This window comes from Pleurodeles waltl, chromosome 9 (genome assembly GCF_031143425.1).
Source record: "Pleurodeles waltl isolate 20211129_DDA chromosome 9, aPleWal1.hap1.20221129, whole genome shotgun sequence".
Lineage (NCBI taxonomy): Eukaryota > Metazoa > Chordata > Amphibia > Caudata > Salamandridae > Pleurodeles > Pleurodeles waltl.
This window is the reverse complement of record NC_090448.1, coordinates 809,035,023-809,049,424: the sequence shown is the minus strand read 5'-3', so window position 1 is coordinate 809,049,424 and position 14,402 is coordinate 809,035,023. Positions and strand designations below refer to the sequence as shown.

Below are 14,402 nucleotides of genomic sequence, written 5' to 3'. Positions count from 1 at the left end.
GGGTCGGTTTATACTGACACATGCGTAAACACCTTTTTACGCTCTGGTCGGAATAAACAAGCAACTCGTAATCAGGCACTTAGAAGAGGCTGTGACAGAGAGAGGAAGCAAAGAAAGAACAGGTATTGTCAAAGCCAACATGTCTGGTCCTGGAAAATTAGTGGACTGGTTATAATTTTATTTTTTATTGTAAGTCTATGACACGAAAAGATAAAAGAAAATATGCCACCACTTAACCAAGGTCGCCATAGGCTTGCAATACAAATGTTACCATTGACATACATTCACTGATGAGTCTGGTTTACCAGTAATGTTTTTGTTTAACTAAAAAACATTTAGTTGTGCCAAGCGCTTTATTAATATTGATAGTGATGGTGACAAAATTGAATCACAATCTAACAAAGCACTCGTATTGCAGACAGCTACAATTCCACAATGTCACTTAAACATTTCATAAAAGTAATTATAAAAAGAGATGACAAATAAATACATTAATCCACATAAAGAGAGTGAGAGGATAAGACCACAAGCACAACTTCCCATAGAAGAATATATCACACAACAATTGGTTAGTTCACCTCACCCACTCGTTATCGTGTCATGCTTCATAATCAGTGACGTATCCACACCAAGGTAGGTAAACTGCTCCTTAGCAAACTCAATCAATGTGCAGTTGAACAAATAAATTCAGCTGGACAATTGCAGTGAGCGCTGGGCTTTAACCATACATCACCGTATGCGCTTTAGGGATATTCCACTTTAGTAATGGAGTAGCACAGATATTATTAAAAAACGTATCACATGCATATTCGATGAGATATAATGAACAACCCATCTACTGATATTTTACCTACAATTTTGAGCCTTCTACAAAGCCCATAGGGGTCAACCGCTTTTGTCGTAGCTTCAACTAGTGTTGCAACGCAATAAAGTATATTAACCAACTTGGTTTTATTTTGGAACCCTTAGTATGATTTATTTTTGTATCAGGGACATCACAGGGAGCTCTGCCCTGTATTCACCCACTTGTCAAGGGTTTCAAGTTGTCGAAAACTTACTGAACACTCATCAGTCCGTTGCAGGCAATGTAGAGTGAGCATAAGTAGTGCTTTGCACGGGCACAAGTAAAAGTTAGCTCTGTAAACTGCAACTGGCAAATTTCAGTGTTTTTTTAAAAGGCTATCTTTTAACTGACATTTTCACCTTAGTATAACATCACTTTAACCTTTGTTATTTTCAGTGAATTTCAAAAGGTTTTTTCACTGTAAAGTAAGATATTGTTAGCCGACCTTAGTATAACATTCCTTTAACTTTTTCTCTGGAAAGAGATCTATCTCTCTCTCTCTCTCTATATATATATATATATATATTTATATATATATATATATTATATATATATATATATATATATATATATATATATATATATATATATATATATTTATATTTATATAAATATATCTATATCCAAGCCCTTGTCACCAGCTGCCTTGTCACCAGCTGCCTTGATTACGGCAACACACTCTACTCCGGCATCTCCACCCAACTCCTCAAAAGACTTCAGACCAAACAGAACGCGGCAGCTTGACTCATCCTGGACCTCCCCAAAACATGTTCACATCACCTCCCCCTCACAGTCTTCCACTGGCTCCCCATCCAGAACAGATGCCAGTTCAAGATCCTAACGCATAACTATAAGGCCTTACATGATCAAGAACTGGCCTACATCAACCTCTAACTGAACTTCCATCAACCTGCCAGACACCTGTGCTCCTCCTCACTAGTTCTCGCACCCCCCCCAAATTTATCACAGCTGCAGTGGTGGCTGTTTATTCTCCTACATCACCAAGGCCTGGAACGACCTGCCCCTCAACCCAAACAGCACCCACCCTTGTGGACTATAACCCACACTCTAAACTGACCCGGGCAGTAACACTAACCATAGGCCTACCTCAAAATTTAACATAATGCTAAGCACATTTCTGACCCTGTACCAAGGGCATGCAACTATTCCCTCCCCTCTCACACTAACTATCATTCATGTAGGCCCCTTCCAAATGTTGTCATTTGTTATGCTTCCTATAGTACTGGGGTTTCTGAACATTTTCAGACAACTGGAATACTAAAATCCTAATGTGTTATTCAAAATTTACAATGGTTCTTGAAATCACATTATTCCAGATGGAAAGAGCCAAGGGCATGACAGCAAAGAATGTCCACACAGTGAAAGCTGTAGATGTTTTGCAAGAAAGGTTATGTAGAATCAATTGCCAGTGAGGAACTCACTCAGGGATAAGGTGTTCAGGAGAATCCCAGATAATGCTGTGCCACTCAGGAAGCGGAATGCACAGTAGCAGCCAAATGAGGGCAGGAATGCCACGCAAGTGCCAGTGACACCCATCTGCAGGTAGCACCAGATCAGCACTGCTCGGCGTCCATACCTAAGAGCAAAAGAATAATCAACAAGAAAGAAATTAGATTCTTCGCAGCCTCTGGATTCCACTGGGACTAAGTATTTGGGGAAGTACATCACCAGCGATGGAGTAGAAGGAGTTGCTGCATGTTGGGGTTACAGTGCATTGTCAGACCTTTGGTAGGAGACTGGTTTGCCCGAATGTTTTTAGCACACTTAGCAACAAGATAAAACCTGATTTTAAGCAGCTGACACCTTCTGACTGGTGAGCGATGGGACGTACGGCTGCTGCTTTTTGGATTAAAAGGGTTAATTATCTAAGCCATAAATTGGTGAGAGCATTTAGACCCAATAAAAAAGGAAATTCCTCAATACTGCTTGGGGTCTCTCCTCTCAACAGGCATTTCAAATGTAACCATTGCGGAGTGTGTGGGTTTACAGAGATCCCACAAGCGTTCACACACAAGTGGCCAAACTCCTGGAGGGATCATTCCATTTGTGCATTCAAGAATGTGATTTACAGAATCACCTGTTTGAATGTAGAATATCCCAAAATATCAGAAAAAGAATGATACACAACAGATCTCACATCCAATCCAGAACTTTGAATGCACCCCTGGTGAATCCCTGTAGAGGCCCTTTTGCCCATTTATCACGTCGCATTGTCTTCAATGGGATATAGATTTACCTTGTATTTGGTCATTGATATAAATCATGAAGGAGGTTCAATGTGTAGTATCTCCTTTTCCAGTAACATGATACAATGTAGGTGAAGACTCCTCTAAAAGCTGAGTTGTGCCCAGCCAAGGGAGTGTAGAACAGCATAAGACTGTGTTTAATGAGACATTGATCCTCACGTATGTTTTTGGGGTCAGGGGTCATGAAGACTGTACTGAGGTAAATAGTGGCAGCAGGTCCATGCTCCAGAAGGCAGCACTGCAGAGAATGGCTCCAGGGAATACTCAATTGTTTTTTCAACAAGGATTACACTACAGCTACGTCAGTATCTCTCCAAAGCAGGTGCTAGGTAATCGACAATTAATACGCAACGATGCTGTGGTTTTACTCTTTCCGCTTGTAATAATACATCACAACATATGACTTGAACTAATTGAATAGCAAAGTAGTTAAGTGTTCTAATACGAGTAATAATATTGAAGACACTACATCCTCAATTATACATGTTGGTTGACTGGTTTAAAAGAGAAGGTTCAAAAATAAAAGGCTAGCAATTGTATCTGTTTATTTAGCCCAATACAGCAGAGGACACATGTTTTGTCAGAAATATCTTTTACATGGTCCATAAGAATACAATAGAACATGTGGTGCTCAATAACATCACTTTTAGCTTTTGTGGTTACATTTCAAACATCTTAGATAAAACAGATTGTGGCACTCAATGAGATCTAGTGTTCACTCAGATATGAAATTCCATCAATGAAAATGCGTAAAATGTATTCCTCAAGATAGTAATATATCTCTTTAGATGGTAAAGCAAAAGAGTACAGCAGGAGGCTGGCCTGGTTTGTAGTGGGTACCGTAGGCACTTACACCTTATGCCAGGCCCAGTTATCCCTTATTAGTGAAATGTAGGCAGTGTCTAGCAGCTTAGGCTGTCTAGAGGTAGCTGTAGGCAGAGCAGCCAAGGCTGAACCAGGAGACATGCAAAGCTCTTGCAATACCACTTTAGTCACACAGCACTCACACACATGAAAGTCAATACTCAGTGTTACCAAAAATAAAGGTACTTTATTTTAGTGACTCAAGGCCAAAAATACTTTGGAGACTATACTCCCTTAGGAGGTAAGTAAATTACACAATATATACAATAGTAACCAAAAACAGGTAAGTAAACAGTCAGAAAATAGTGCAAATAATGAAAATCACCATAGGTTGCAATAGGCCTCGGGGAACACAAACCATATAATAAAATAGATGAATGCGAAATTTGGTTTCCCACCTAGGCAAGTGTAGTGTGTAGAGGGGTGCTGGGAGTGTAAGAAAACACCAAAGGTAAGTAAAATACCCCACCCCGACCCACCCCAAAGCCCAGGGAAGCAGGAGTAAAACACAGCAAGTTTCCTAAAACACACTAGAAGTCGTGGTAGAAGACAGTGCAAGAACCAAAAGAGACTGCAAGACACCAATCGTGGATTCATGGACCTGAAGACCTGTGGAAGAAGGCGACCAAGTCCAAGATGCACTGAAGAGTCCAGGGAGAACAGGAGCCCCAGCAATCCAGATAAAGATGCAAAAGGAGAACCACCGGTGAGAAGACAAAGTCAGTATTGCACCAAAGAAGATAGATGCAGGTTCCTGGTTAGTGCAGAGGATGTCCCACACTGGATGGATGAATGCAGTCTGATTTGCATCGCTGGATTCCATTAACAAGCCTTGGTAAATGCAAAACTCGTATTTTGTCAAAAATGGCGCTGCCTGGGCCAAGGAAGGGCCAGGTCGACAGACAGACAGAGGAGACAGAGGGAGCTCTCAGCAACTCAGAGAGCCCTCAGAAGACCAGGCAGTGCACACAGGAGTCCCACAGCACGGGGACAAAAGAGTTGCAAATGGTGCTTATTGCAGCACTACACAAAGGGATCCCACGCTGCCGGAGAACAACTCAGGGAGCTGAGCATTGCAGGATAGAGTGCTGGGGACCTGGGCTAGGCTGTGCACAAAGGAATTCTTGAAAAAGTGCACAGAAGCCCTAGGAGCTGCAAAATATGTGGTGCATAGGGGTACTGTCTGGCACAGGGAGGCAAGCTCTTACCTCCGCCAAATTTTGAAAGCTGGACCTTTGGACAGTCAGGGTCACTTTAGTCTACCACAAGTGTTCCAGGATTCAAGCTTGTCATCCGGAGAGGGGACCCAGTGTACCAGTCGTCACTGGAGAGAGGTGCCTGCTGAAGCGGGGAAGTGACTCCGTCACTCCGCAGGAGATTCCTTCGGTTCTTCTGGTGCAGGATGAAGACAGGAAGTCCTCGGAGCATGCACAAGCTGGCAACTGTTGCAGTTGCTGGCACGAGCTGAAGTTACAAGGTCGCCAAATTCATCTTTGCTTCTTTTTTGAAGTTTTGTAGAGTTCCTGGAGCAGTCAGCGGTTGATCCGTCGGTAGAAGATGAAGTAAAGGATGCAGAGGATTCTTGCTGGAGTCTTGCAATCCGTATCTGAGGAAACACCAAGAGGAGAGATCCTAAATAGCCCGTAGAGGTCACCTAACCAGATAAACACCTGTCAGGAGGGGTCTCTGACATCACCTGCTGGCACTGGCCACTCAGATGCTCTCAAAGTTTCCCGACCATCCTGAAAACAAGATGGCAGTACCTAGGGACACTCTGGAGGAGCTCTGGGCACCACCCCTGGGGTGATGATGGACAGGGGAGTGGTCACTCCCCTTTCCTTTGTCCAGTTTCACGCCAGTGTAGGGACTGGGGGTCCCTGAACCGGTGTAGACTGGATTATGCAAAGAGGGCACCATCTGTGCCCTTCAAAGCATTTCCAGAGGCTCTGGGAGGATACCCCTCCCATGCCTGTAACACCTATTTTCCAAATGGAGAGGGTGTAACACCCCTCTCCTAAAGGAAATGCAGTGTTCTGCCTTCCTGTGACTGAGCTGCTCAAGCCCCAGGAGGTCAGAAACCTGTCTGTGAGGTGACAGCAGCTGGGGCTGCAGTGTAAACCTCAGAAGGCCGGTATGGCAGTACTGTGGGGCCATGGTGGAGCTCCCAGAGTGCATGGGATTGTGCAACCAATACTGGAATCAGTATTGGGGTACAATTCCCAGTTGTTAGGCACCTCACATGGCCATATTCGGGGGTTACCATTGTGAAGCTGCATATATATATTGAGCTCTATGTAGTGCACACTTATAATGGCATCCCCTCACTCACGAAGTCTGGGAAAATGGGCCTGGAAGATGTGGGGGCACCTCTGCTAGTGCAGGGGTGCCCTCACACACAGGTACTATGCACCTAGCCTTCAGGGTCTGGAGGTTAGACGTATAGGTGACTTATACGTGACCTGGTGCAGTGAAAATGGCTGTGAAATAGTGCTTACACTATTTCACTCAGCCTGCAATGGCTGTCCTGAAAAAGTGTTTGTATGAGCTCCTCTTGGGTGGCAAAAGAAATGCTGCAGCCCATAAGGATCTCCTGGAACCCCAATGCCCTGGGTACCTAGGCACCATGTACTAGGGACTTATAAGGGGAGTCTAGTATGCCAATTTGGAGTGAAATATGGAGTCACTAGACTATAGTGACAAATTTAGTAACAGAGAGAGCATGAGCACTGGAGTTCTGATTAGCAGGACTCCAGTGACAATTTAGAAAACAGTGTAAGTACACTGGCAAGCAGGCACAAATCATAAGCACTGGGGTCCTGACTAGCAGGATTCCAGTGACACAGTCAAAGCACAATGACAATCAGGCAGAAATTGGGGGTAACGTTCCAAGAAAGATGGTACTTTTCTACACGTACGAGAGTCAATATGGCTCAGTGACTCAATAATCAATCTCCGTAAAGTGCTGTATTGACTGCCCTCAAATATAGTGTGAGCAGTTCTTTGCCTCATAAATGGGCACACATTGTGAGGAAGTGCTGATTATCTGTTGTTGCTGCAATGGGGACCTCAGATGCAAGGCTGCTGTCGACTGATTCGGTTCATGGTGCACTCTTCCCCAGTTCCACCTCCTCAAGAAGAAGGTCAGCTTTCCAGACTGACCGGAGTCAACCAGGGGAGCAGTCAAGAAGCCTTTTCGGCCTAAGACAAAAAAGCCCACACACACAAGGAGCACAGTCACATCATGGATGCTATAAGAACAAATATATTTGAGTCTAGATCCCGCGCTCTAGAATCCTGGGATGGTGTGACAGGGCTTCAGCAGTCAATCACTCCCCGTAGATGTCTGGGCCAGTGCAGGACACAGAGGTCAGTTCTTCTGAAATGAAGGAAGCAGTTTGACTTTTTCGGCACTGCTCCCCCTGAGTGTCTGATACACAACTGCAGACACAGTTGTAACTGTGGGTTGGGGTCTTGAAGAGTGCAGTGCACTGGGGTACAAAGGGCTTGTTTCTTGGACTCTCTCATTAGTGCACTTCTGTTCTCTTTGTGGCAACCCCCAATCTCTCATACATCAGTAAAGGTGCCAAGGTAATTTTCAAGACCTGGGGCAACAACAGTGGCACACAAGGACATCACCTACTCAAACAGACTCTGGGTAGAACCACTCATACAAGCTCGATGTTCCCAGCATTATTTGCTTTGTCATCTTCATCTGGGAGTTCCTTTTCTGGCAGCTGTGTCTGGGACTCAAGCTGGGCTCCTTCCTAAATGCATACTGCCAGCTCCCTCTCTCATTAGGCCAGCCAGATTCCTTTTCCAAGCAGATTGACAGTTTCTCCACCCAACTGTTGTACACTTCTTTAGGTGATGACCCCTCATCCCTGTGAAGCTGTCTGTCAAGGACACCAACCCTTGATCTCAGACTATTTCTAAAAGTTCTTAGAGGGTATCGCTACACTGATTTGTGAAAAGTAGGGGAACAATGGTTGGCAATTTTATTTCTTTTTGTACACCTTTCTCAGACATGTTTTTTATATTCCCCGCCAGCAGTAGGATGAGCTGCAAATCTTTAGAAAAAAAAGATAATAAACGCTGTTTATTATCGTTTTTATTTTTAAACGGGTGGGGCCATGGGGTGATGAGCACCGAGGGGAGTGCACAGAGCACTCCCCACAGTGCGCATGTATGTTTGTCCTGCCGCCACGAGTTGGCCAAACATGCATGCGGCCGAGGGCTCTCTCCAACCTGGCACTGTGTTGCCGAGTTGGAGAGAGCTGGTAAAGGCTCCCAATCTGCGTTGGAGCGCCCACCCAGAGCACTCCAGCAAATCATAACCCTGCTCTGAGCAACGTCATGATTGGCGCAGGGCTGCCTGGGAGCCTAGAGTGCAGCGGCGGTGGCGACTAGGTAAGTTAATTTTTTTATATTATTTTATTTTTAATTATATTTGCTTCCTCCCGCCGCCCGCCTGCCACTTTGCCGAGTCGCCATCCGCAACTGATGTGGGGGTTCATTTACTGTGTACATCTCCCCTCCTTCATCCAGAGTGGACACCCTCTTTGTCTCCAGCTGCTGACAGGCAGTAGTGTGCATTGCTGGGATTTTACATTGACGGAACCCCCAAATCATGAACACAAAGAGATGAACACTAAGAGGAGGAAAGCTTTCCCACCTGCCACACATCAGCTTTTTGACAGCAGCACTTCTGAGGAACAAAAGGGGCAGGCCTTGTCAAAAGTCTAACCCAGCACTGCAGAGAAGACTGCTGTCTCCAGACTCCTAAAACCCTCCATGCAATCTAGTGGGACTGGTCAAGAACGTCAATTCAGCAAAATGCCAGGGGTAGTGGAAGTGAGGTCACATGCCCATTTTGACCTTAATTTCCACTCACACACATGCTTACACAAACACACATTCACACTTACACACACACACACACACTCGCTCATCTAAACACACTCCTCCTCAAGCACGCACACAACATACATTTACAAGTATTTTTTGCTTACCTCAGCTGTGAGGGAGGGTCTCATCCAGCTCCATAACGATGAGCTGCCACTGTGTTTCTGGCACTGCTTTTGCCATATCTGAAGCCAGGGGTCGCAAAAACAGTGCCAGGGGTCTCAAAAACAGTGCCAGGGGTCGCTGCTGCGCCCCTTGGCAACCCCTAAATGACGTCCATAGGAGTGCTCCATGAAAAACAAAAAGCAGAACACAGCAAAAGACGTCTTCTGCACTTCTCAAGAAAGCCTTCTTTCCATCCTTCCCATACTTCAGAGTGTGATGTTACACAAAACCTTTTGGCTTTATAGCAATGCACAGTGCTGTTCAGTCAGGATACCAGCTTCCAACACGTAAAACAAGTGTAAATCTCCTCCTACACCTTGGTGTAAATCTGCAGTATTGTGCTATTATCATTTCCGAATGCATAGGGAAAATATTACAGTTTATTATTCTGTTCAGTATGAAATGATATTTCTTAAAGAATACTTTAAATATTCCACCACAGCAACAGTTTTTTTTTTATGTATTCCATTTTATTAAGTTATGTTGATATATTTTTTGCAGTTTATGTAAAATAAAGTCTGATATTAGGCAGTAAGGCCCATATTTATACTTTTTTAGCGCCGCATTTGTGCCGCTTTTTAATGCAAAAGCGGCACAAACTTACAAAGTACAATTGTATTTTGTAAGTTTGCGCAGCTTTTGCATCAAAAAATGACGCAAATGCAGTGCTAAAAAAGTATAAATATGGGCCTAAATCTCTTGCACTGTCACCCATAATCCACCTCAATACATGACGATGGTGCTTTCAGAGCAACAATTATTTATATGAAGCCTGCAGAACTATTTCATGTTAGTGACCTCCAAATTTCCTTTGATCGTAAATGGACATGCACAAGAATCCACAGTATGGATGTATTTTAAAATTATTTAAAATCAACGTCCTAACCAGGTACAGATAATGTGTAGGGATAAAACAAACAAAATATTGGCAGTTAATGCTAATAATAAGCAGAATATTGAAAAGGATTCCAAAATTGTGATGATTTAATATACGTTCATTCAACTTGAATGGAAATCAGTCGTGCCTCCCTTCTAGTCCCTAGCAAAGCTGTCTCAACACCAAAAGTGCTTGCCTGAGTTTCCAGATGTGGTCTCTGCCCACATACCTTAGTCCATGGGTACTCGCAAACATTTTCCCAGGGGACAAAAAGTATGGTCTGTGACGTGCCTGGGGCCGCATTGATGCCAGGGCAGTGGTGGTCGGGTGGGGTGACTAGGGGGATTGGTGGCAAGGTAGGTGTAGGGGAAGCAAAGAATATACATTTAGTTGCTGAAATAAACAATGGGCAACCAGAAAACCTGGAATTAATCCCGGCTTACGCACTTTTCCAAATTGTGTGATCCTAGGCAATTGTTTAGTGTCACTTTCCCTTCTTTTTCTGCATTATCACATTTAAGATGACCTCAAAATACATGATTCATGGTGTGCACTGCACAAAACCTGATTCTGCGTTTGATTTAATAAACTCTAATGTTGTTTATGTATGATAGGAACCCAGGCCACCCGTAAAGTGCACATACCAAGTGACTTGCCTCTTTTAATTTATTATCGGTGGTGTTCTCAGTGTAAGGGGAAAAATTAATGTTTTCCAATTTATGTTTCAAAATTTATGTTTGAAAACTATCACTTATAAATGAATACATCTCAATGCGCTGATAAAACAAATTGTACTAAGGCGAAAAGGTTCTGCATGTTAACTAAATACACCTTTTTAATTTTGAAGAGACTGTCTTAGTTTTACACTTATGCTGCAAGATGTCTTTAAAAATGAAGACGTGTCTAAAATTAAGTGCAGGAGTCCATAGTTACTTCCTTTCTTTAACACCAGATAAGTTTGAAATAAAAGATTGTGTGTGTATTTAATATTTTTGTTAGTGTGGAGTCGAGCAAACAGCTGCTCAGTGCTCCTGTTGCCCCAGGGGCCACATGTAAAGGTCAGCTTTGAGTATCCCTGCCTTAGTCAAACAACAGCTCTGGGTTCTGTACTTTGAGAAGGGCTCTTTCTCTCTCTTTGATTCTCACGGCATTCTTGGAAAGCCGATAAGGCCAGCCTGGCTCCTAGGAGCCTGTGGACTTCAGTGGGGATCTTTACAGCTACAACTTACATGAACCAAGTTTTTTTCTCAAGTCTCACAAAAAGTCGAATAATCCTCTCTGCCTAATACCTTTCTATATTTATCTTAAAGGCACGTATCTGGTCGTTTTGGAAGGTACGCCACTGGCAAAGTGAAGTGAAATGCAAGAATGAACGTATTAACATTGCTGCACCATAACTGAATGTTGTCATATGTTATACATTGTATGACTACATATACATGAATGATTGTTGTGATATCAAACTATTATAAAGTAAATGTTATATGTTATATATGTGCAATCAATACTAAATGCAATATACATTTTATAAATGCCAACCTTTCACTCAAATGCCTGAATATATGAATGTATACATGCACTAGGGTTATGTAAAGAGAAAACACAATGATTAAGTCAATGTGTAGATTTAATTTACTTTTTTGACAATAGTTGAAAAGTTTAACATAATTTTAGTTTTAAATTCAGTTTACATTTTGCATGAATCCATTATTTATGAATTCTATATTTTCTAACATGAAACCGATATATGTATGCATATATAAATATATATATATTTTAAGTCCCTGTTTCCATTATTTTTTACAGGAACGTGTTACAGTACCTATGAATAACTGTATGTGGTGCTTGACTTACTCTGAGGCTGATTTGTCATCTTTAGGGCTGATGTAACTTTTGAAGTGTAGATTCTGAATAACACCCATATATAATGCCCATATTCATACTTTTTGACGCAAATCAGCGCTAGCGCAGATTTGCATCAAAAAGTTTACCGCCGGTTATTGCCATTCCAACGCGCCAGCCGGGCGCCTTATTTATGGAATGACGTTAGCCGGCGCTGTGGCCTGGTTAGCATCGAAATAAATGACTCTAACTGGGCAGCTGAGGCGTAGGGAAGAATGGGGGTTGTGCGTCAAAGAATGGTGCAAGTCAGTTTAGAGTCAAAAATATAGACTCAAACCTGACTAGCGTCATTTTTTGACGCACAATCCCCATGGAAATGACTCCTGTTTTAGCAAAGCCAAGAGTCATGCCCCCCTGCCCAATGGCCATGCCAAGGGGACTTCTGTCCCCTGGGCATGGCCATTGGGCACAGTGGCATGTAGAGGGCCCAAGTTAGGCCCCCCTATGCCACTATATAAAATAAATAAAAATACTCACATCTACTTACTGTAGATGGGTCCCCCCATCCATGGGTGTCCTCCAGGGGTAGGCGAGGGCTGCAGGGGGTGTCCCTGGGGGCAGGGAAGGACACCTGCAGACTGCTTCCATGGTCAGAGACCATGGAAATTAGCCCACAGGTCCCTTAATGCCTGCCCTAACCCAGGCGTTAAAAAGCGACTCTAAACTGGTTTAGAGTAATTTTTTCAGGCCCTCCCCCTCCCGTGGGTCATTTTTGCATGGGAGTATAAATAAGGTGCAAAGGCCTTAGACTCATTTTTTGCCCTGGAACGCCTACCTTGCATCTCATTAACGCAAGGTAGGTTTCCACTGTGAAAAAAATGACTCAAACTCCATAAATGTGGCGCTAGAGGGGTCAAGCGCCAAAGTATAAATATGGAGTTAAGTTTGCGCCGGATTAGCGTAAGCAAAATGATGCAAATCCAGTGCAAACAGAGTATAAATATGCCCCTTAATCTTTTGCGGATGATTGTAATAGTATGTATTCCCAATTTTCCAGCAACTTTCCTTTCTCCCTCCTACGTTTACGCTATTTTGGTGTAGATCCCCCCCTAGGAAAGATGGGAGAGACAGAGACGAGATTTCAGCATGTAGGTTTGTGAAGAGCATTGAGGAGGGCCATTTTAGTAAAATGCACATACTACAAAATTATTTTAGTGAATAGATCTCCTTTGCCACAAATTGTACGAAGGCAAATTATACATTGGTGAGTGATGATCATGTTTTTTCACTTTGTAAAAGATAATGCTAGTCCTACACTAGCATTCATTAACACAATGTTCTTCAATGTCTTTCTCAGTCATTTCACAGTGGTGCTACCAACCTGGTAGTAGACCGGCTCTCTGTTTGAATGATCTCTGACACTCACCTGTCAGAAAGACTGCCAAAGATGATGGCTCCGACCATCACCCCTGCCATGTAAATGGTCTGAGCCACTTGATTCATCTGGCGACGATCACACACCAGGTCCCACTATGAAAGAGAAAAAGAGAGAGTGGGGCCAGAGAGGGGTAGAATGTAAGAGAGAGAGAAAGGGAACAAAATGTCAAAAAGTGCAATCCAAGAAATCTATCTCTTCACTCACGTAAAGTGTTTTGGTTCTCCATATTTGCCATGATGATGAATATTCTCTTTTTCGTCTTGTAAGCACTGGCCATTACAATGATCTATTTGATTAGAAAATTAGCAACAATTGATTTTCTATATATTGGGGTATCACAGAGTACAGCCCATTAGTTCCAAAAGGATATATACCATTTCTTCGGTAAAAGGAGAATTGGCAGCTATCTCTTACTCCTCTTCTAGTGAAATATTCACACTTAGACTCGGAGTGTTAAGAATCATACAAACATGTCAGAGAATCTCTTATCTGCAGGTGATGATAAAACAAAGGCCTGTCCTTGAACCCAGTATGGACACAGTCAGGATTCAGTCATCCAGCATCTCCTCTCAGCAACCGGTCCATGTGTCTAATTCCTCCTCTGCTGCGGGACCCTATTTATCATCAAATATGTCTTATGGAGTGATGGAGTGAGGATAGATCACTCAGGCTCTAATCCAGCTTTGCAAAAAAATGTGCAAAGTGTGCCCCTTTGCAGAAGTATAAGAAAGCTAATTCTACTTTTCCTTTCCAAGACAGGTTTGCCCTATGTCATCGCCCCTTGTAGTCGTCATTACATGTGCACCATAGAAATGGAAAGGCTTCCTTCTCCCCCTTTGCTAGTTTGATCTTTGTCAGTAAAAATGGAGTTTATAAACTAGAAACATTACGATCAAACAAACATTTGTTACCATTCCCATTCAAACAGTCAAGTTTTCAACCTATGCCTGTTACAGACACCTACTGATATTAAATGCTACCGTGTTTACATGCAATCAACCACTTTGCATGTAACATGCATTGTTACATATGAAAGCCCTGACACATTAAACAGTTTCCAAAAGTAACTGCCGAGTGTAAATAATTATCCCAGGTGCAGTATTTTGAGATCACAAAATGCTCTCCCTCCGTTCTGAAGCAACCATCATTTTCAAAAAGTATTCCAAGCACTGCAGATGGGCAGCAGTTCCCAAGATAGCATGA

General features: G+C 42.9%; 1 protein-coding gene across 2 annotated transcripts in view; it reads right to left on the bottom strand.

Moving 5' to 3' along the window:
• LOC138260011 (solute carrier family 22 member 20-like) overlaps window positions 1–14,402 on the bottom strand; it is a 114,154-nt gene that overhangs the window by 36,599 nt on the left and 63,153 nt on the right. For both annotated transcript variants that reach the window (XM_069208072.1, XM_069208071.1), the window contains exons 3-4: window positions 13,188–13,291; window positions 2,287–2,441 (exon numbers count right to left, since the gene is read on the bottom strand). In XM_069208072.1, the coding sequence (XP_069064173.1) occupies window positions 2,287–2,441; window positions 13,188–13,291 (259 nt within the window). The remainder of the gene's footprint in view (window positions 1–2,286; window positions 2,442–13,187; window positions 13,292–14,402) is intronic.